The sequence below is a fragment of the Buteo buteo genome, chromosome 21 (genome assembly GCF_964188355.1).
Source record: "Buteo buteo chromosome 21, bButBut1.hap1.1, whole genome shotgun sequence".
NCBI classification, from domain to species: domain Eukaryota; kingdom Metazoa; phylum Chordata; class Aves; order Accipitriformes; family Accipitridae; genus Buteo; species Buteo buteo.
This window is the reverse complement of record NC_134191.1, coordinates 18,839,083-18,859,705: the sequence shown is the minus strand read 5'-3', so window position 1 is coordinate 18,859,705 and position 20,623 is coordinate 18,839,083. Positions and strand designations below refer to the sequence as shown.

The 20,623-nt window shown below is 36.5% G+C and overlaps 1 protein-coding gene across 15 annotated transcripts in view; it reads left to right on the top strand.

Moving 5' to 3' along the window:
* Positions 1–20,623, top strand: part of PBRM1 (polybromo 1) — a 79,459-nt gene that overhangs the window by 13,471 nt on the left and 45,365 nt on the right. For 5 of the 15 annotated variants that reach the window (XM_075053257.1, XM_075053265.1, XM_075053255.1 and 2 more), the window contains exons 2-12: positions 1,253–1,408; positions 2,137–2,234; positions 2,810–2,957; positions 5,288–5,431; positions 6,129–6,245; positions 6,822–6,890; positions 7,649–7,747; positions 8,865–8,950; positions 11,559–11,657; positions 13,079–13,170; positions 17,746–17,962. In XM_075053257.1, coding sequence (XP_074909358.1) covers positions 1,268–1,408; positions 2,137–2,234; positions 2,810–2,957; positions 5,288–5,431; positions 6,129–6,245; positions 6,822–6,890; positions 7,649–7,747; positions 8,865–8,950; positions 11,559–11,657; positions 13,079–13,170; positions 17,746–17,962 — 1,310 coding nt within the window. In that variant the 5' untranslated portion in view covers positions 1,253–1,267. Of the gene's footprint in view, positions 1–52; positions 185–1,252; positions 1,409–2,136; positions 2,235–2,809; positions 2,958–5,287; positions 5,432–6,128; positions 6,246–6,821; positions 6,891–7,648; positions 7,748–8,864; positions 8,951–11,558; positions 11,658–13,078; positions 13,171–17,745; positions 17,963–20,623 lie in introns of those variants that run through there. The other 10 variants (XM_075053262.1, XM_075053259.1, XM_075053252.1 and 7 more) reach the window with 7 other exon arrangements.

Genomic DNA, 20,623 nt, shown 5'->3' with positions numbered 1-20,623 from the left:
CTATCTATTCTCAGTTTTCTTCTCTCTCTCTTTCCATTTTCTTGTCTTCCAGTTTTGACTGTACTAACACCATTGCTGGTTAGCTACTCTTAGAGTGTTACCTTCTCCCAGTATCTGTACTTGGCCATCAGACACTATGAGGAGACTGGCTTTTCGAGGTGCTGGTTGTACTCTGGTAAATCTGGTAAATTATTGATTGTATGTGCACCATTCTCTCCATTCCTCTGCCTTAGGCTTTTGCTTTTCTTTATCCTAACTGTTAATTATTCCTGCCTTATTCTTATTCATCTCATTTGTGTGCTTGAAATTAATTCTGTCTCTAACATAAATGCTTGAATGCGGTTATGTTGTGCTGCTATACCTTGTAAATCAACTGTGTGCTTCCTAGAAGAAATTCCTCGATTTGGTTGGAAAATGGGTATAGGCTGGGATAGATGGATCTATTCTGTCTTCAGCCTTTGAGACAGCTACAAATAAAGATATTTTTCTGATGCTGTCACTGGAAGTTGGGAAAGAGCCAAGAACTTGTTCCGTAAATCACTATAGTTGTTGGATGGTGGTTATTCATTTGTAACTGTTTTGGTAAATGGAAAACTATGGCCAATAAAGGAGGTGGCTTTTTCTACTTCTTGGTGATTGAGCCATTCATCCTACACATAAAGTGGGAGTGGTAGGTCACTTGATGGTCCAGACCTTTTTTTGGCTTCAGTCTAAGACAAGGTATTCAGTAGCTGTTTGAATTTTCATTTGTAATTTGTTTTCTGTGTGATTTTTTTGTTTGTTTGTTTGTTTGGGTTTTTTGTGTGGTTGTTGGTTGTTGGTTTTTTGTGTTTTTTTAATTTGACATGGAATTACATGCATTTGCACCAGAACTAAGCACATGTCTCTGTACAGCTTTTTCCTTTTAAGCAGCGGTTCTTGCTTAGTTATCATGCATGGGATGAGGTATCAAAATGTAGATAGTTTTTAGAACATATCCTAGTAAGAGCTGCTAAATTAATCTTGATCACGGTGAGCCCTAGGCTTCCTGACATTTCTGTCATCGGTGACATTAAAACTGTAGGACCACTTTGATTTCCCTTTACTCCTGCCAATTTTCAAAAAGCTGGTGTTTAGATTTATGGCTTAACTGAACTCTAGTATATAACAAACATATGTGACTCATCCTAAGCATTGCTAACTTTATAGTTAGCTCTTACCAGAGAGTTTGGATGCAATGCCATGAGTTTAAGAACGTCTCTCTTCATTATAGAAGAAGTTGGATTCCATGGGTTCCAAGAGGCGAAGAGCTACCTCGCCTTCCAGCAGTGTCAGCGGAGGAGACTTTGATGACGGCCACCACTCCACGAATATACCAGGCCCAAGCAGAAAGAGGAGGAGGCTTTCCAATCTCCCAACTGTAGATCCTGTTAGTACCTTCTTATTATGCACAACTTTTTTGAGAGGGGATACTGTATCCCTGCCTGGGAAATGCTGGATTGTAAAATGGATGATCATATGTAGCACATACACACTGGTGCTGAATCTGTTGTTGCCTTTGTTTAGGATCTTGTTCAGCTTTGGCTTGTTCTTGTCTCCCCAATTTCATCTTTTTCTTTCCCATTTTCCTTTTGCTGCTTTTCTTTTTTTGCTGATGATTTTAGCAGATGGAAGGATGTTGGAGAAGGAGCTGAAATCATAACATGCAGAAGTTGAGAACTGTGTCTGAATAGCAAATGCAGAGAGAGATGAGTGGGGAACAGCACAGGCAGTGATTGCTGAAGTGTACAATGTCTCTGTTATGCCTTTGATTTAGTAGTCTAATTAATTGCAGGGCAGAAGAACCCCTGTTGTTGTTTTAGATGTCTGTAACTCTGAGAGGATTGTACTGAATTAATTTACATTTTGGGTTTGTTACTTAGAATTAGCATTGAAAGAAAGCTCCCTGTGTTCAAAAAAATAAACTAAAATTCTGCAGTACCTGGCATACTTGTCAGGTATCGTACTAATGTATGAGATGCACTGATTTCTTCACAATTCTGCTTTTAGAGCACGCGGTGGATTGGCAGCTTGTCTTTCCCATTGTAAGCAGGCTTTGATTTGTTGCCTCCTTAAGATTTTCTCCTTTTTCATTACTTTGTTGTTCTTACATTTTAGATTGCTGTATGCCATGAACTTTACAACACCATCAGAGATTACAAAGATGAACAAGGCAGGCTCCTTTGTGAGCTTTTCATTAGGGCACCGAAGCGAAGGTAAGACCATGATTCTGGTTAAGCCTTGAATGTGAGATTTAATCAGGGAGTAAGTGGATATTGAGGAATACTTCAGCATTAATAGCTGTGATAAATTTAAGCTAAATTTGTCATAGTTTCACACCAGTGTTTGATCCAAGTATTTGATGTAATTATTCAATGGGACATGCTAACACTGGTGCCCTTTTTCAGTCAAAAAAGGATACAATGAATTAATTTAAAATGTTCCTTGTGACAGCCGCCTAAAACATCTATGTCTTTGACTATAAAATATTCCACATAAGTGGTGGAATGTAATGCTAAGGGCATATCTTGGGAAGATTAATAGAAGTGACCCTTGCAAATGCAGTAGATAAAGAGACTGAATTTTATCTCAAACTCAGAAAATTGAGGATGATAACAGAACATGTAATAAAGTAAGCCTACTAAGGGACCACTGTCCTGATCTTTTAGCTGTAACAAAAACTTACTGGAACTTTCTTTGTTTTATTTAGTCATAGGTACATACGAACTTTAGTGCTGTGGTTTTGGTTTTACTGCTTGGAATATAATGCCTGTTTTTGTGATTGCAACAGAAATCAGCCAGATTATTATGAAGTGGTTTCTCAGCCAATCGATCTAATGAAAATTCAACAAAAGCTAAAGATGGAAGAATATGATGATGTGAATGTGCTGACTGCTGATTTTCAGCTTCTCTTTAACAATGCGAAAGCTTACTATAAGGTGAGGAAAACACATATAAAGGCTCAAATTCATTGTAAAAGTGGTAGAGACATGTTCAAATTATTCCTTGGTTTGGCAAAAAAACTTTTCAATTTAGCCTTTGTTGTTGGTAAGAGAACAGCATACATTGCAGTTATTTGCATATATATTCCCGTACGGTTGACCGTATCTTTGTAAGATGTCCTACCATAGGAATCTTTTTATGGAAAACCATAGAATAATGTGGGGAGGATCTTCATGTAGTTTTCCAAAAGAGAGAGGAAGCAAAGATAGAGATGTAAACTGAGAAAAATACTCTTCTATCAAAGCTTTCCCATTTCACAACACACTCTGTCTAACCTTTTGGAATGGAAAAAGATTATTTTTTTTTTCTCAGAAGTAAGAGTTTATAAATAAGCAAGCATGCAGTAGGAGCGTTGAATCTTTCTCTTTCACTGGCCACTTAATAATATGAAAAAAAGGCACATTGATTATCGTGGTCAGTGTTGATAGATTGTGAGTGTACATGGTGATATATTTCATCAAGGGTGCAATCCCCATGTCCATTCCCTCAAGCTGGGTGTATGTTTTATTTTAGATGTTAATGGTTTTTATTACAGTTGCTGTAAGGAAGTGGGAAAAAAAAATTAGATTAATCTTGTTTAATGGAAGGCTATGTTAAATACATAAAACAGTGAAATTGTATTTAGTGACTGAGATGATACAGCAAATCTAAAACTGCTAATATTACCTTTCATATGTCTTTGACTTTGGAGATGATCCAAATGACTGCTTTCTGAATAACCCAACCAGCCTAATGAGGTGACATTCAGAAGAGCAGTGTTTATTTTGTTTATGTTTGTGTGTGTGTGTAGCTTTTTGAAAAACAGTCAGATTTATGGATTAATGCATTTGCACATTCTGGTTACAGTAGAAAAAGTACAAAGGTTTCCAAATTCATTGTGTACTCCCAAAGCTTTGCAAGGCACTTGTCCATTAATGTTGACTTTTTCATGGTTTCTACTGAGGGAGAAGTCCTTGATGGCAGGAGAGAATGATTAGAATTTTACAGAATGTGTGCTGCCTTTGCCTACAGAATAGTGGACTCAAAATTATGCCTGTATCATAAAAATCTTGCATGTAGAATAGAAACAGGTAGTCTTCATTCTAGGATGAAGGAATGTTGACGTTTCCAGAGAAATTTTGGAGTTGTGAGCTGGAGATATGACACACAAACGTAGCCTCTTCTTTTTTCGTCTTTTACCTTACCCACGCAGTTCCAATGACGCATATAAAACAGGGACAGCTGATTCATTGTCAAGGTCTTTATTGCAGCAGGTGTTTTATTGGCAATGCTAGATTCGAACGCAAACCTTTGGTTTTTTTAGTATTTCAGTTCAAGTCTTAGACTTTTGAGCATCTTGCATTAATATAGAAGGAAGGAGACTAGTGGAGCAGAATACCCTTCAAATCTTTTCCTCATAATTAACACCTGGTCTAATGTCTTGAGAATATTTAAGCCTAATAAGGTAAGCTTAAGAATAGTTCTCATGTTGATTTCTCATTTGTATTCCAAGCTGTCAGAGGTTGAGAGAGTGAAGTAAGAAGAGCATAATCAGCAGTAATAAGGTGACATATCTGCAGGAATACCTGAAATAGAGGTTAAGTGACAGAGGAAAGGGAAAGAAAAATACATAAGAGTGGAAAAGCAGTCTTTTTTCTGGGTAGTGTTCTTAAGTAGTAATGTTAATAGGCACATGCTTGTCTGCCCCTGCCAACTCTGTATTTACGAAACTTAATTTGCTGACTCAATTCTTCTAGCTCTTCCAAAAAATATACTTAGATGTGTACCCAGGTGGTAGCATCTTTGGAATTTCACGGTTAATGCTGAGTGTAAATCATTGCAGTGCTTTCAGAGATATTGGCACATTTGTTGGCATTCTTATTCTGTAGAAATTAATTTTCAAGTGCTACACAATGGCAGCAGTACTGGCTAAAATCACATTTCTGGCATACTGATATTTAGTCTATTTCAAATATCAAGTGTTATGCTTCAGCAAAACCTAATGATTTCTCCAGATTCGTCTAATAGGCTTGTACAAGACTGAACCCAAGTAATTTTATTGCTAAGTTTTCTGAAAAACTTAAATGCTTTGGAGTGATAGAGGTTATATTTTCTAGTGCTTATTGCGATTCTTAACATCTCTATTGGAGAATGACTGAAGCAGGAATTTCCCAGGTTTTCTGTTATTTATTTAATGCATTTAGTACCTTTTAACTAATAATTTATCAGTTTCCTTCAGATAAGAATGATCTGAATTTTGAGTAGAATGTTTGATTTGTTTTTGCAGCCCGATTCTCCTGAATATAAAGCTGCCTGCAAATTATGGGAGTTGTATTTGCGCACAAAAAATGAATTTGTTCAAAAAGGTGATGCTGAGGAGGAAGACGAAGATGAGGATGGACACGACAATCAAGGCGCAAATTCTGAATTAGTAAGTGTGGGCATGACAGCTGTAGTTGGAAGAGGCCATGGCTGTGTATGGCACCTGACTCTGAGAGGGAGATTGGCCTCCGTATATGAAAAAGCATTACGTCTTTTCATAGTTAAATTATGCCCCAAAAGTTATTTCTTATACAAGTTTATTAGTTAATAATTTCACAGCATTGTATGTGTGTTTCACTTTTGCCTAGCAAAAAAATGTTATGAGGTTTTCTGATACAGATAAAACGTGGTTTTGGTTTAGTTGAAACTAATATGATGTGTGCCTGATATGCCAACATTGAGGTTTGATGCAAGCAAGCTTCATGTCTAATGACATCATTTTCCAGCGTGTGTCCCATTCAGTTAGTGCAGCTGTTCCTGGAGTGTTTTATAAGCCAGATAGGATGATAGGAAGTTTGGGCTTGTATAGTTTTTGTGATGTTGGGATGCATATTTTCATTAATGTTGACAACCAAGTCTATTTTAACAATATGTAATGTATGTCTGACAGTCTGCAGTGTAAATGTGAAATTGATTTTTTTCTCATGTGCTTTACCTAAATGCATGAACAATGTTGTTTTGAAAAGTTGCGTTGTATAGCTGATTTTTTCTGTCTTTGGAAAGTAAATTAGTATATTTCAGTGCAACCTGAAGCACTCCACTATGGCTGCTATTAAAACTTCTTCTGATTTGATTTCTTATATTAGTCATCTCCAGGTTACCTGAAGGAAATTCTTGAACAGCTTCTTGAAGCTGTAGCTGTTGCCACAAACCCATCAGGACGCCTCATAAGTGAACTGTTTCAGAAACTTCCTTCTAAAGTGGTGGGTATTTTATAATATTGGTTGTGTTCTAAGTTGGAAACCTGGACTTTTATGTAACTGATGTTATACACTATGATGGGCACACTCAGGGTGCAGTTCTTTGTTACTGTCTCATCAGTGGCAAACTCCAGCTGTTTTTAGAGCTTCCCTCCCTTCTGTGCTCTGACCCACTCAATCCCAGCCCTTCATTGTAGATTGGGGCTTGCCCTGTTCTGCCAGTTTCGGTAATTGGGGTTTTTTGATGCAGAGTTTTTAATCTTTGTAAGTATGTCTGATTTCACTGTTCTGTTTCGGGGTGTGGTGTAACAAGTTTAACCAGCAAAATAAATACTCTGGAGACCGTCACCACATATTTGGCCTTCAGGCAGAACTGTTACTTCATGTCAGTTTATTGATGAATTCTAATTCCTTGTATCTGCCTTATGATCTGGTTTGCCCAAACTGAAGCCTAGTGCTATGTTGATGAAGCTTACACTGTTCTTATCTGCAATTCATCTAATAGCTCATTCTGTAAGCTATTAGAACAATAGCTTTGTGACTGTTTATAGTAATATATAAATTATTTTTGTTTTCCAGCAATATCCAGATTATTATGCAATAATAAAGGAGCCCATAGATCTTAAAACTATTGCCCAGAGGATACAGGTACAGTACGTCAATGTGTCAGAGTATAGACTTGTTTAACAGTAAGCATTCTGAAATTGTTAGAAGCCAAATTTTATGATGGTAGGAAAGGCAATGTGGTTTTCCCCTGCTGTTTGAAAATCTGAACACTATGCTGATTTAATGTTCTGTGCTGGGTTAATGCTGCAGAAGTAGCTGTGTTGAAGATCAAGCATCATAAACTGTAGTGTGCTGGCATTGAGCCTGAATATCTTGGATTTCTTGATGTTTAATGGTTTAAAGTAGTTCCTTGGCAAGTACTGCTAATGTAAAACACTGAAGTATTGAAGCTTGGTCATGCATTATCATCACCTACTTTTGTTGTAGTGCTATAAATAAATGTTTTGTACTGATACATTTTTCATCTTACTTCTCCAGTAATTTGAAATACTGTTCTGTAATTCTAGCATTTTGTGTAATAGTGAGTGCACAGACTAACTGAGCTAGCAAATAAAGGTAAAATAACATTTTGTCAGAACCCTTCAAAATTAAGATAATCTGATTTATTAAGTATTTTTGCAATCTTTTACTTAGCATTCGTAAGCTCTGTAAGGGCTTAGCACCTTCTTTTTGATGACTTTTTCCAGATGCTTATCTGTCCTCTTTATAAATATGTTCTTGTTTTTCTATAAATGTTGCCTTTATTCTATATTAATTCCCTTTGCTTTTCACTATTGACTTAGTGCTCATGCTGTCTGAAGTTTGCCACTTTAACCAGTTACAATTTTTTTTTTGTATAGAATGGAACTTATAAAAGCATTCATGCAATGGCAAAGGATATCGATCTTCTGGCAAAGAATGCCAAAACCTACAATGAGCCTGGATCACAAGTATTTAAGGTTAGTTTCAGTTGTTAATAGTTTGATTTGAGTTCAGATTTTCTTTACTACTTTCTGTGCTAATTGATTCTTAAATAAATCTTTAGCATAAGGACTCTGTTTGCATTTTTGTAAAAAAAAGCTATTAGTGGCTTTTCCTTTGTTTATATTGCTTTTAGTATAATTGGGGTGTCACTTTTTTTTTCTTGAGGTGTATGATTTTTTCCAATTACCTTTTATCTTGGGATATGAGTTATGTGGCTTCTTTGGAGGAATGGAGGATTCCTGTAATTGTGATTGAAGTTGAAATGGCTGAAACTACATGTTCAAGTGATAGTGGTAGTACTCTGCTGTTAACTTCTTTCCAGATTGCAGAACTGTTTCATCATAAGCTTCAAAACTAGTCATGCATTTTTTGCATGGTTTTTGAAGATCCTCTTCCTTTTAGCCATATTTTTGTGACCAGATTGTACCTGCTATCTTTTTCATACTTAGTTCACCAGCATTTTGTGTACAAATTATCACATTGCTGTTTCCATACACTTTGGAAGTAGGAGAATTTCAGTGGTAAATTATTCCCTTGTGTGTTCAGTTTTAAGGGCTTTGTAGTGAGAGACCTTGTATATATATAACACTGTTATTTAAGTTGTTCTTGGACTTTTCCAATGGCACATCTGTTTGGATTGTAGTTTCAGTTCCTAGTGACATTACTGACGCTTGTAACATCGCTCAAAGTTTGTAATCTCTATTTTGTGAACTCTTGCTCTGAATATTGAGTCCACGGGTATAGAATGAGAGCATTATAAAGCTCGGTAATGGTAGTATCTTTCTGATTACAAAGGCACAGAAACTCATTTGCCTGTTTAGTTCAAAGTGGTATTCGTGTATATTTGCAAACTTTAGATTTTTTTTTTAAAGTATATGACAAAAAATGAGCTCAAAGCTACTCAGCTATTCTATTCAGTTTTTAGAGGCCACTGTGGGTGTATTTCAGGCAGACTTTGTTCTATGCTTCATTTCTCATACAAAATTGTTTTATATCTAAATGTAAAAACCCCTCCATTTTTGTTTTAGATTTTTAGATAGATGGGTAAACCTGACTTTCAACATTAAACAAAAAAATTCTTCTAATTGACAGGATGCAAATGCGATTAAAAAAATATTTAATATGAAAAAGGCTGAAATTGAACACAGTGAGTTGGCCAAGTCAAGTCTCCGAATCAGGTACTGCAAATAGAGTTCTTTTTACAATCTCATATAAAAATGTCTATAGACATTCCCTTAATTTTGCTGTGGAGAATATAGTGGGAAATAATTGCTTGAAAAGTTAGTTTATTGTTGTTTAAAAAGTTATAAATAGTAAAATAGTTTTTGGAAGGAAACTTTTTATTGAAATACTTCTGTGGTGAAATATTTCTGTGATGTACTTGATTATGAAAAACAGTGTCAGTGGATCTTTTATAACTTAAGCTATGGCCACCTTCCACCACATGTGTTTATAAGTTAATAACAGAAAAGGAATAGTGAAGAACAAGGTGCTTTGATGGGCTTTGCTTTATGAAAAATGCTGGATATTCTTGAACCTTGTTAGGAGCTGCAACATAAGAGCTCACAGTTAATTAGGTAGGGTCAGAAATATAGGAACAAGACTGCAGGCAAAAAGTATTTAGAGGGAAGTCCACATTATATAAACTCTTGTTTGAAAACCAATTTCTAGCTATGAAAAGAGGCACAGGACACTGAAGATCTGGACTTATTAATCAGTGAAGCATAGATCTGGTCTTGAACAGGCAGGTATAAAACACTGTTGATAGGTCTATTTGTTTCATGGAATGATTTTATTTAGGAAATAGCATTTTCTTCCTGTGACAATCCATAGTGTACAGAGAAATGATGCAGTCATTTTAGATGTTTCTTATCTGAAATGCAATTAGATTTCTTCTCGTATAAACTTTTTACTTTTGAGTGTTACTCTTAAGTAGGTTTAGGTATTATCTGCCAGTATGGGCTGTGTCATTTAACTAAAAAAATAAAGCAATGTCTTGCAAGTCATCCAAGGAGTTAGCAAACTCTTTACAAAGTGGACTCTTTATGTATTTGAGCTGTTTACTGGTATTTGATGCTGGAAAATAACTGCTGTCATTTCCTGCAAAGGTTTGTATGGTACAACTGAAAACACTAGCACTCCTGTACTTTACTGAAAGGCAGTTTAAATTTTTTTGTTGTCTGAAAAATGTGTAGATGGTGTCAGTATTAAAAGTATTGCCTAGGATTATTACATATGAAAGAAATGGAAGTTACCTGATTGATCTTTACTATTTGATGCTTTGAGACATTCAACCTATATAGTGTTTTTTCTGGTTCATTTGTTCAACGTTAGCATGCTTCCCATGTTTGGGTGAATCATTGTTGAAGCATAGAAAAATATAAAAGCAGAAATACTGTTAGGGAGTAATTCCTGACACATATTTTAATAATTTTCCTTCTTAAAAGTATGTGTAGACCTTGATTCTACAGACAGTGAATATACGTATTTGTTTGCTTTGCATTAACTAGAATTACTTACAGGCATAGAGGTTTTCTATTTAAATTTTGATTTTATTTTATATTTCTCACTGTGTTGGCCATTGATGAAGCTCAGGATGTCATGTGTGTGTCATGTTTAATTTTGAGGCTTAACTGTTTTTCTTCAAAATAAAGCTGTTTGCATAAGAAGGGATGACAGATAAATCACACTGATATTTGTTAGTTGAATCCTCTCTTGCACTGCCAGCCCATTTCTACTTCTCAGCTACCGTATTCTAGATGTTCCCTTATGTACTGTGTTCTCAATAGACCTGCAAATCCTGAAGTAATCTGAATGTCAGAGTAATTGACAGCTCCCCTCTTTGTTTCTCTAACTTGGCAAAAAAAAAAAAAATTATAATGCCTGAAGCAGGCTACAATAATATTGGGCTGAATGCAAAAAAAATTGGGGTGAGGGAAAAGTATCATGAAAACCAAACCTTTCACCTGCTGTTCTGCATTTCACTGGTTGCTTTTTTTATCAAACCATTATGCTTTTTGTATTCTTTCTGCTGAATCTACATCACTGAATCATTATTTTTTATTTAAATTCCCAACTGCTTAATTGTCTCAAAGGGGGGGTCTCCTTTACCTATTGCTGATTTTGGTAAAATACCCCCATAAGTTCATTTAAAGTTAATTTACTATATTTTTCTTCTGAATTTACATCTGTTTTTTTTGTCATTGGTGGATCAGACTCAAATTCATCATAATGCTACTAACCTAAGTTCTATAGACGTGTTGCCTCTGTGTCAAAACTCATGCTTTTCTATTGCAGAGTTCATTGTATCCTTTGTCATACTAAATTACTCTTTGTTGGTGCATTTAACTGTCCTCCCTTAAATAAAGTGGCAAAATAAAGTTGCTTGATAATATGCACTGTCAAGCAGCTTGACAGTGATTTTGTTAAATATTGATAAAACATGATTGGATCTGTATGATTAGCTTTACCTGGATGCTAAGGAACATTTTGTTGGCTGCTTTCACTGCTATTGTAGGCTGAGCTTTGTGTATAGCTATTAATCCTCAATCTAAATGTTACCTTCCTCTGACTTTATAAACAAAATCGATATTAATGCTGGGGCACTAAAAGTATCTTAGTATTACTTTACTTTTAGCTTTAAAACATTTTATATCTGTCTCTGAACCTTTTGGCTGATCTATCAAAGTAATTCTGTAAAAAGCTTTATCCTTGCTGCAGCTTTTCTTGGGTCTAAGGTGGGCCTCTTTTTTTCCCCTTTCCTTGGCTTGTCTCTTCTGCCTTAAGGACTCCATCAAATTTGACTGCTTCCAAGCTGACAGGTCCTTCCTCACAGGGTAAAGGCAGTGTTGGTGATGAGAGAAATTCTTCTAACAAATATTATCGGTAAGTAAATTGTGGACTCGGAGGAAAAGCTGGGTCATCATCATATGGAATTAATAAAACTTTGGGTTTTTTTTGTTTGGGTGTTTTTTGGGGTTGTTTGTTTGTTTTATTTGAGAGTGCTCTTCAATATTGACTCAAATACTTTTTAGATTCAAATATATTTCAGTCAAATATCTATTAAGTATTATTTAATGTTACTTTGCTGAAAAAAGTTTGATTTTATATTTAACATTGCAAAACACCTGTTGTGAAATACTCTGTATGCTATTATTTCCTTAGAAATGTTCTGAAGAACAATATGTTAAGCTTCATTACAAAATAAAGCAGGTGAAAAAAACCATGGAATGTGTTGTAAACCTAAAGAATTATATTTGGAGACTAAAAAGAAATAATAAGTAGGACTAAATAATTAAGAGATGCATGGTGGAAAACAATGAAGCCTGTAAAAAGAAAGTATTGCATTTGAGATGCATTTATGGCAAACTTCTTTCAGTCAACAGTTGAGAATTTTGGTACCTAGCAGAGGCCTTGTGTCTACAGTCTCTGGGTTACTGTCTTGAAACAGTACTACTCCTGGTTAATTCCCTGTGCGTATACTCTGAAACCATGGTTTTACACAGCAGCTGCAAGGGTGTTTAAGGGATTCAGCATTTGTACAGAGTTGGTGTCATTTTAAGCAACCCATCTGCTTTTTCCCAGTCTTCACTTTGCTCCCACAGGGCAAGGTTGAGCCCATTGCTGAAGGTGCTTAAAGAGCTGACATAGTAAAAAAGCAGAGATTGTCAGGCATAGCTTACAGTGTGGGTATGAAATGCTGTGGCCCAGGTTTGGGACAAAAGGGAGGAAGAGAGGGATAATGAAGAAGTCTATGAGACCATAGCCAGCGTGGATGCTGACTTACTCCACCTAGAAAGCAGAGGAAGCTGCTTCACATACAGGCGCTCTGTGTGCTGAAAATGCCTAAGGTGGGGATGGGGGAATGGGAGGAGATAGCATATACCGCTTACAGTGTGCTGAACTCCTTCATGTAGACAAATCCCTATAAAACAGGATCAAATTACAAAGTTATTAATTGGGAGGGACTTGTTATCATCCCCCTTCTCCCCCAGTAATTCAAATATTCAAGTATTCAAAATAAGACAGAAGATAGCTAGCTTGAGCTCTAGCTTTCTGATTGTGTCCAGTTTTTCAGTCTGATGGACCGCCTCTTAAAATAGAGGCAGACTCATGGGTCATTAACAGTTTCTTTTGTTAAGGGCTCCAGTCTTTTCTTGCATAGTCCTGTCTGTATTCTGATAATGTAGGCAACCGTCATGAGCTTCACTTGTTTACTTACACACTCTGAGTGACTGTTAATGGTTAACATGTTAAACTTTTTTTTTTTAATTTTGCACATTTTTTTAACTTTTTCTCTTTTATAGTAACAAAAGATCAGCCCAAGGGGATCGTTTATCAGCAATAACCATGGCATTGCAATATGGATCAGAAAGTGATGAGGATGCAGCTTTGGCTGGTAGGAACTGAAATGCAGTTTCTCTATTTTCCTTAATTAAAATGTTTGGAATAAGCAAAACTGTAGAGCTCCCAATACATTCAGATATCTTTGTTTCAAAAATATTTTGCGGTGTTTCCAAACTCACCCTGTAATTCTGTTAAATCCAGTCCCTGTTTCCTCTTAAGTACGAATTTATAAATGTACAGCTGGTAAGATAGGGTAGGCCAAACTTGTTTGCATGTTTTGAATTTAGTGTGTGTGTTTCCAAGTATACTTATGCAAGCTTTAGGAAACTGTTGCTTGTTTTTATTCTTTCGGATAAGAAACAGAGGATAAGACACTGGGTGCTCCTTGCAGTGAAAGAGATTTATAGCGCTGCAATTGTTTGAGAGAAATCTTGTTCACACTGGCTTGTTCTCTCTTGTGCCATTGGGTTTTCTAAGTACCTGTCAGGTTTTATTTTTTTAAGGTGAAGATAATCTGTATGAGGTATAAGGATAGATTAATGTTAGAACTTAATTCAGAAATACCTGGTCTAGCCTAGCAGTCGTGAAGTCTTGCATGAAGTTTTATGTTAAAACAAAAGCACATAATAAGGCATGCCTTCATACAGCATCCTTAGTTTCATACTAAGCATTCTTTAGCATTATACTATAAGCATATATGGTGTAATATATGCATTATAACAGATATTTCAGTATTGGTCATAAATTGTTATATGTGGTTGTCTTTTAAGTTAGCTTGCCTTGATAGTTACTGGCTCAGTAAATTCCTTGCATTCATCTCAGAGCAGGTTTCCAAAATGTTTTTGTACGTATACCATTGTTTTATTTTTTGTTTACATTATTTCTGCATTGATGTGAAATGATGCATCGCTTCAATATATATTTTTGGGGCATTTTTTTCACACCTGGTAATTGAACTGTACTTAGCACTGTTTCCTAGTGGATGGATATGCTGTAGAATTTTTTGGATCATTCTAGATCTTGCTGCAAGCAAAAGCATTTTTATTCCTGGTTAGCCCAGAGTTCAGTTACTGCTTCAGAGCAGCTGCTTTCTGGGAGGTGTGAGGAGTATTTACTAGCTTGGTTCAGTGTGATTGTTAGCTGCTATTTTTGCAAATTGTAATTCTGTAAAAATGCATAGCTTTTTACATTTTTGTGATTTCTATTCTTGAAGTGATTTAACTGCTTTCAGGTGCCACCTTTGCTATAGACATTACTGTCATTTTCATGGAGCCTTGCATAAGCATCTGAGATTTTTGCCTTGCTGCTGTTGAAGCTCTATCTTTATTACATTTACCTAAGAGGCAATGTCAATTTTTTTGGCAGACATCTGTCACCTGTAAGATTTTCTGTCCCTCCAGTGCACTACTTGGACATCCCTATGCTTTCAGTCTCCACATGAAAAGAATTTTTATTTAAACTAAGTGGTCTTTTTATTAGTTGTTCAGGTATCTCATATTTTTCCTTCCTCTAACACTCGTTAAAATAAGTGAGAACTAGGCTGCATGACTGAAAGTTAAGAGAACTTTCTCCTTCTCGATACAGAGAACTAAATCTTTATGAGCTTCTTTGATTGCAGCAGTTGCCTAAGCAATGAAAAACACCTGTTTCCAACTTGGAGTTTATCCTTAGTTTCAGAGGGTGTCATGGTGTGATGGAGCTTGTAGAAGATTTCCAGCTCAAATGTACTTGGACATGAGCAGCTTCTGCAGCTCCTTTGCTCCTCATTATAAATCTGTAAAGGCAGGCGTAGATGGTCATTATTTATTACTTACAAATAAGTATTTCATTTTGTAATAAAGCTATTTTATTTACTTAATTTAGAAATGCTTTGAGACTGGATGCTGCTTTTGGTTTTATTAGCATCTATCTTCTATTGGATTTAGAGCATTCATTTTTGTCTATGTGCTTTGGGACCACAAATGAGACAGTATTTAAAGCAAATCACTTACTGAGTAATGACTAATTTTCTTTCATATACATTCAAATGCTCTCCTCTCTGCTCTTTTTCTGCCTCACTGAGTAAGAGTACATGTATATGTTATATGTATTTATATCTGATAATAAAGCTCAGTTCACATTGTAAATTAGACGGCTTCCTCCTTTTGCAGTGGAGTTAATTTAACATCACTCCATTATGAAGCTGTCCCTTCATTAGGAAACAGTCACTGTGGTATGGAATGAACAGCAGGAAATACATTTTGTTTGGGATTGTTGAATGGCATATATTTTGTGGTTATGGTGTACTGCGGTTTTTTTTTCCTGTATCTGCTAACTGTAGTTGTAGTAACAGCTGCATGAAAGGGGAATAACTGACTGTTACTCTCCACTGCCAGCATGTGCTTGGTGGGGATATGGGACCTGGTGCTACTGCATATTAAAGAATCTACATTCTTGCATTAGATTGTTTGTTCCGTAGCAAAATATGGATTTTTCTGTCTTCTGATCTGAATAATACATTCTTCAGTTCTTAAGAGAACAGTTTTCATATTGGCAGAACACTATCATTTTCTGAGTATGTGAGAATATGTGTTTGACACATTGCTTTTAAAGAACATATACACATCAGAATGAAATGTTTGTAGCTGTATTGCAATATTATATAAACACTTTCCTTTTAGTGCCTGTTTAATTTACTGAGATTTTTATTTTAGGGAGTGCCTTCTCCCTAAAGTAGTGTTCTACTTTTAATACAAAGGAAGTACATTTCTCATTTAGGGTATTGAACTGCTTTGTTGCTGGCTGCCACGTGTCAGAGAATAGCAATATACTTGACTAGTTTCTTATTTTTTCTCTTTCATAGAAACAAGTTCTGCTTTTTCTGTTTTGTTTCTTACTTTTTGATGGAGCACTCAGTACTGAACTGTTTGAATAAACAAAACCAAAGACAATATTTTGCTGCATAATCTATTTTGGAAACTTACTTTACCTGATGGCATTCTCTTAGCTGTTAGCATTTATCTCCATGTTCAGGTTGATATGTTAGGTACAGGAAAACATAGTGCTACCTCCAATCTTTTGTTTCTACCCGAGTTATTCTGTCCAGCTCCTGCTTTGCTGGCTACTGTGTAGTAGATGCTACACCATTAAGTGATGCTGATTGGCATTCAGACACATAATTAGGATAATTTTGAGTGTCCTCCCTGAATCAGTAATGAACATCTTCATTATGTGTTTGCATGTCTACTGAGGTCTGCTTGTGTTTTAGCTTGCATCTAACTTGTCTGGTAGGACCCATACGTCATACACTCACATAGATCTGCAATGTCAGACTGCAGAGGAAAAATGATAGTACTATGTTACGCAGTCAGTGTCCCCTGTCTTTGTCATCATTTCAATATGTCTTTACTGAACTTGGATAGAAAGCTTGAAACATTGCCAGCCTCCACTGAGCAATAATGAAAATGCCAGCTGGAAACTTGGCGTGAGTGTTAGAGAACTGCCTTTTGTGTAACTGAATTACCCAGTGTGTCATCTGCCAAGCTTTCCTTCAAACTTTAACTCCTGACAGGGGAAAAAGGGTGAATAATTTAACTCTAATATGTGCAAAACCACGTAGATTTTGTGTTATGCATTTTTGCAAGGTACAAATGACACCATTTGTGTTAGTGAGAAGCATGCAAGGGTTTGCCATTTATTGCTTCCCATCCTATATTTCCACTACCAGTGTATTTTCATTCCTGTTGTTTTCTGTTGCTCATGTAATGTTTCTTCCAATTTTATCTGCAGTGTTAGTTCTTCATAGCATTTCTTTCATTCATCTTAATCATGAAGCATAATATATGCTTCATATAGATAACTAGAAAAGTTTACTATAAAATTTGTAAATACTTTATTATGAAATGTTTATGCTAATTATTTAATAATTCTAAAATATTTATTTCTCCTTCATTTTGCTGCGTATATTAGAAGTGTACCTTCAGGCTTTAGTGTCAGTTTTTTTCTGCTAAACTTCACAGTTTTTTAATTGAGCTGTGATTAATATGGTCTAAAGGGTTATAGAAGTTTTGAAGTCACCTTTTCAATATATGTGCAAAAATTCATTTTTAATTTGGCCATTTTGCTCAACTGGCTAGGCACCTTTGAAAATTCCAGACGTAGTTTGTCAGTTTGTATTCTTGTAGTGAGCTCTTGTCAGATAGCAGAGTGGTAGTAGTTCAATATACAACTGTATTTGGCACAAATACTAGTATTAATGGCTTGATGGGTAAATAAGGATGTAGCTGTTGTATAGGTAGTCTGTGGCTGAATAGTCCTGTTATGTAGTCTCATGTGTGAACACTTCTCAGCACTTGTAGGTAGCAAGGGTGTATTACCAGTGACAGAACTGAAGTCTCAATCTGATAAGAGAGATTGCAATACCTAGATAAAGTGCTTTTTTTGTTGTTGTTAGTTTGAGGCTTGTAAGATATATTTGTGATGTCCTTTTCTGAGGTATGAATCTGACTGCCAGAGAGTGGCTGAACACCCTTGATTGAGGGACTGGCTTTTCTTCTGGGTTAGATCTTTATCCACATGAAAAGTCAACCAAAAAACCCACTCTGAGTTGTCCTGCTGATTTTCCTGGTTTTCCTTTCTCTCTGTGCAGCTGCTGCTCGTTACGAAGAGGGAGAATCTGAAGCCGAGAGCATTACTTCCTTCATGGACGCTTCTAATCCTCTTTATCAGCTTTATGACACAGTTAGAAGTTGCCGAAATAATCAGGGCCAGCTCATATCTGAACCTTTTTTCCACTTGCCCTCCAAGAAAAAGTATCCTGATTATTATCAGCAAATTAAAGCACCTATTTCATTGCAGCAGATCAGGTAAGAAAACAGAATGCAAACTCTTACCTGGTGGGAAACTATTCAAGGGTTTCTTTTATTTCCAGAATCCTATCTGGTGGTCAAGTTGTTGATACCTAATGCAGTGTATACCGTCATTCCTCTACATTTGGTTGCTTCTTGTTTAAAGTCAGTCTGCATCAGTCTTTTGACCATCTTTTACAGATGGCTGCCATTGGGTTTATTTTCCATGGTGTTTCATTTGTAATGTGCCTGAAAGGTTGCCATATCAATAATTCTGAAGGCTAGGTGGGCAGCAGAGATGAAAGCTTCTGCAGAACCCCCCATTATTCTCTTTCCTTGACCCTGATGGCTTGGTTACCTCTTACTGCCATGTTTTTTTAAGTTAATAGTCTTCAGCAATGTGAATTGTAGAAAGGTAGTTGCAATTATATTTCTTTTGTCTAGGTCACAGTATAACTGTGGAGAATAATTATTTGCATTCATGATGTAGCTAGTCTGGACTGAAGTAAGCAGCACACCATTTATAAATCTGTGAGCCATGAAGCATTCATCAACTGCCAGAGCACAGTTGTCAGATTAAAAACCTGAGTGAAAAGAAGTGACCCATATCTTTCTTTAGTGGTCCAAGATAAGCTAATATGATGGATATGTGTCAGGGTCCTGAGTGCATTAATAGACCTTAATGGCACTGACCAGCCTCAGGTGGCCCTGGCCTCCTGCCCAGTGGCCACTGGGGCTCCAGTCCCTGCCTGAGCTACACTGCAGGAGTGCTGGTCCTCCAGCTTTAGTGAGCGAGGATTGGACCCTAACACTCTTCATGAGTTTGTAATCCACTCTAATACATAGGTCTGTTAATTTTAGTTATACCGTAATATTTGATAATATGATCTGCTAGACAAGGTAACAAAGCTGGTTTTTTGGTTTGGTTCCCCCCCCCATCATAACCTGTCAGAGGGTGTTTTGCATGTGCTGGGGAGCAAGGATGGAGCTCCCACACTGGTTATCTATCTGTCAGTGGCTTTAAAGCATTTTTTCTTATCTCATAGTACAGCTGTTGGCTTGGCAAAGAAAGTGTCTTGTCTTGAACGAAGCACAAAATGTACTTGATGGGAAAAAAAAAAAGTGAAATTGAGAAAAATCATTGACAGTTGTCAGGAAGGTTTTTGTCTGAATGTACCAGAGAGTATCGGCTCAAATTATGTATAAATGGATTTAAATGGGAGAGACTTTCCATTAAAAATATACTTGATATCAGTTATAGGACAAATAATTTGCCATAGAGAGGCAGCTGTGTTTCTACTTTCCTTACAGTTTAAGCAGGTTGCATCTGGCTATGTGAGCAGTACAGAAATTCCATGCCAATATATGAAGACCTGTAGAAAAAAATGACTTATCTTATTGCCTGAGAGCTTAGAAAATAAAAAGGGACAGTCTTTTTGAAAATAGTGTTTGTAGCTTGCAAGTATGTATTTATAATAGTCTAACTTCTTTTAGCAAATTCTGAAATTCAACTGTTCTTTAAATTAGCACATAATCATCACTTTTTTACTATACCTAAAAAGCCTTGAAGTCATGCATATGTGTACTTAATTGATGTGCTTTAGGGAAAACTGAAGCTAGCATGGTTTTACTGATACTGCAAATATGTCTTTAGGTATTCAAAACTGCCACTCATTAGGGGTGGAGGTTTTTTGTAGTGGATTTTTTTGTTGTTGGTGGTGGGGTTTTTTGTGTTTTGTATTTTGGGGTTTTTTTTGAGATGTACTTTCAAAGAGCATGTCTTCTGTTCACAGATGGGGACAAAAAAATTAATTATCCTGGTAAAGTTGAAGGTGTTGAAGTCTGGCATTCCTGTCTCGTATCTGTTTTGCTTTGGCATCTGACTACCTAAGCTATCCTGCCAGAATGAACTGTGAAATGTGTGGCCGTTGCAAATTTTATAGCTGGTCATGTGTTTCAGGAGTTTGTGTGTGTTAAATGCAGGAAAAGCCTTACAAAATAATATATGATTTCGAGAGGGAGAACATGGGTATATTTTGTTTTAATGGGATGTACATTATACCTATCCCAGCCTCTCAATCACTTTATGAACATTATAAACCTCAGTCATTTGAGCTGAGTGCTGATCCCGAGCCATTCCTGGATGTGGGAGGTAATCCTCACATTTAGTTTTAGGTTTTAGTTTTCTGCTAGTTTCCTCAGACTTGCTTTTTACAGCCTCACAGAAGAGCTGAGGTCGGAAGGGAGATCATCTGGTCCAATGCCTGGCTGTAGCAGGGTCACCCAGAGCCAATTGCCCAGGGCTACATCCAGTCAGGTTTTGAGTACCTCCACAGATGGAGACTCCACAACCTCCCTGGGCAACCAGTGCCAGTGTTTGACCACCCTCACAATAAAAACTAAAAAAAGTTTTGTTTTTTTCTTCTTTTTCTTGTGTTCAGATGAAATTTCATGTGTTTCAATTGTTCCTGTTACATCTTGCCCTGTCAGTAGGCACAGCTGAGATGAGTCTGGCTCCCTCTTCATTCCCTCCCACCAGGTGTTCATACACACACTGATGAGACTCCCTGCCTCAAACAGGACGAAACTCAGAGCTGTAGAACAAGAAAATCCTATTTAAAAAGAAAGGCATGACACTGTGAAGGCTGTGACTTTCAGGTGTGATAAAAGTGCACGGTG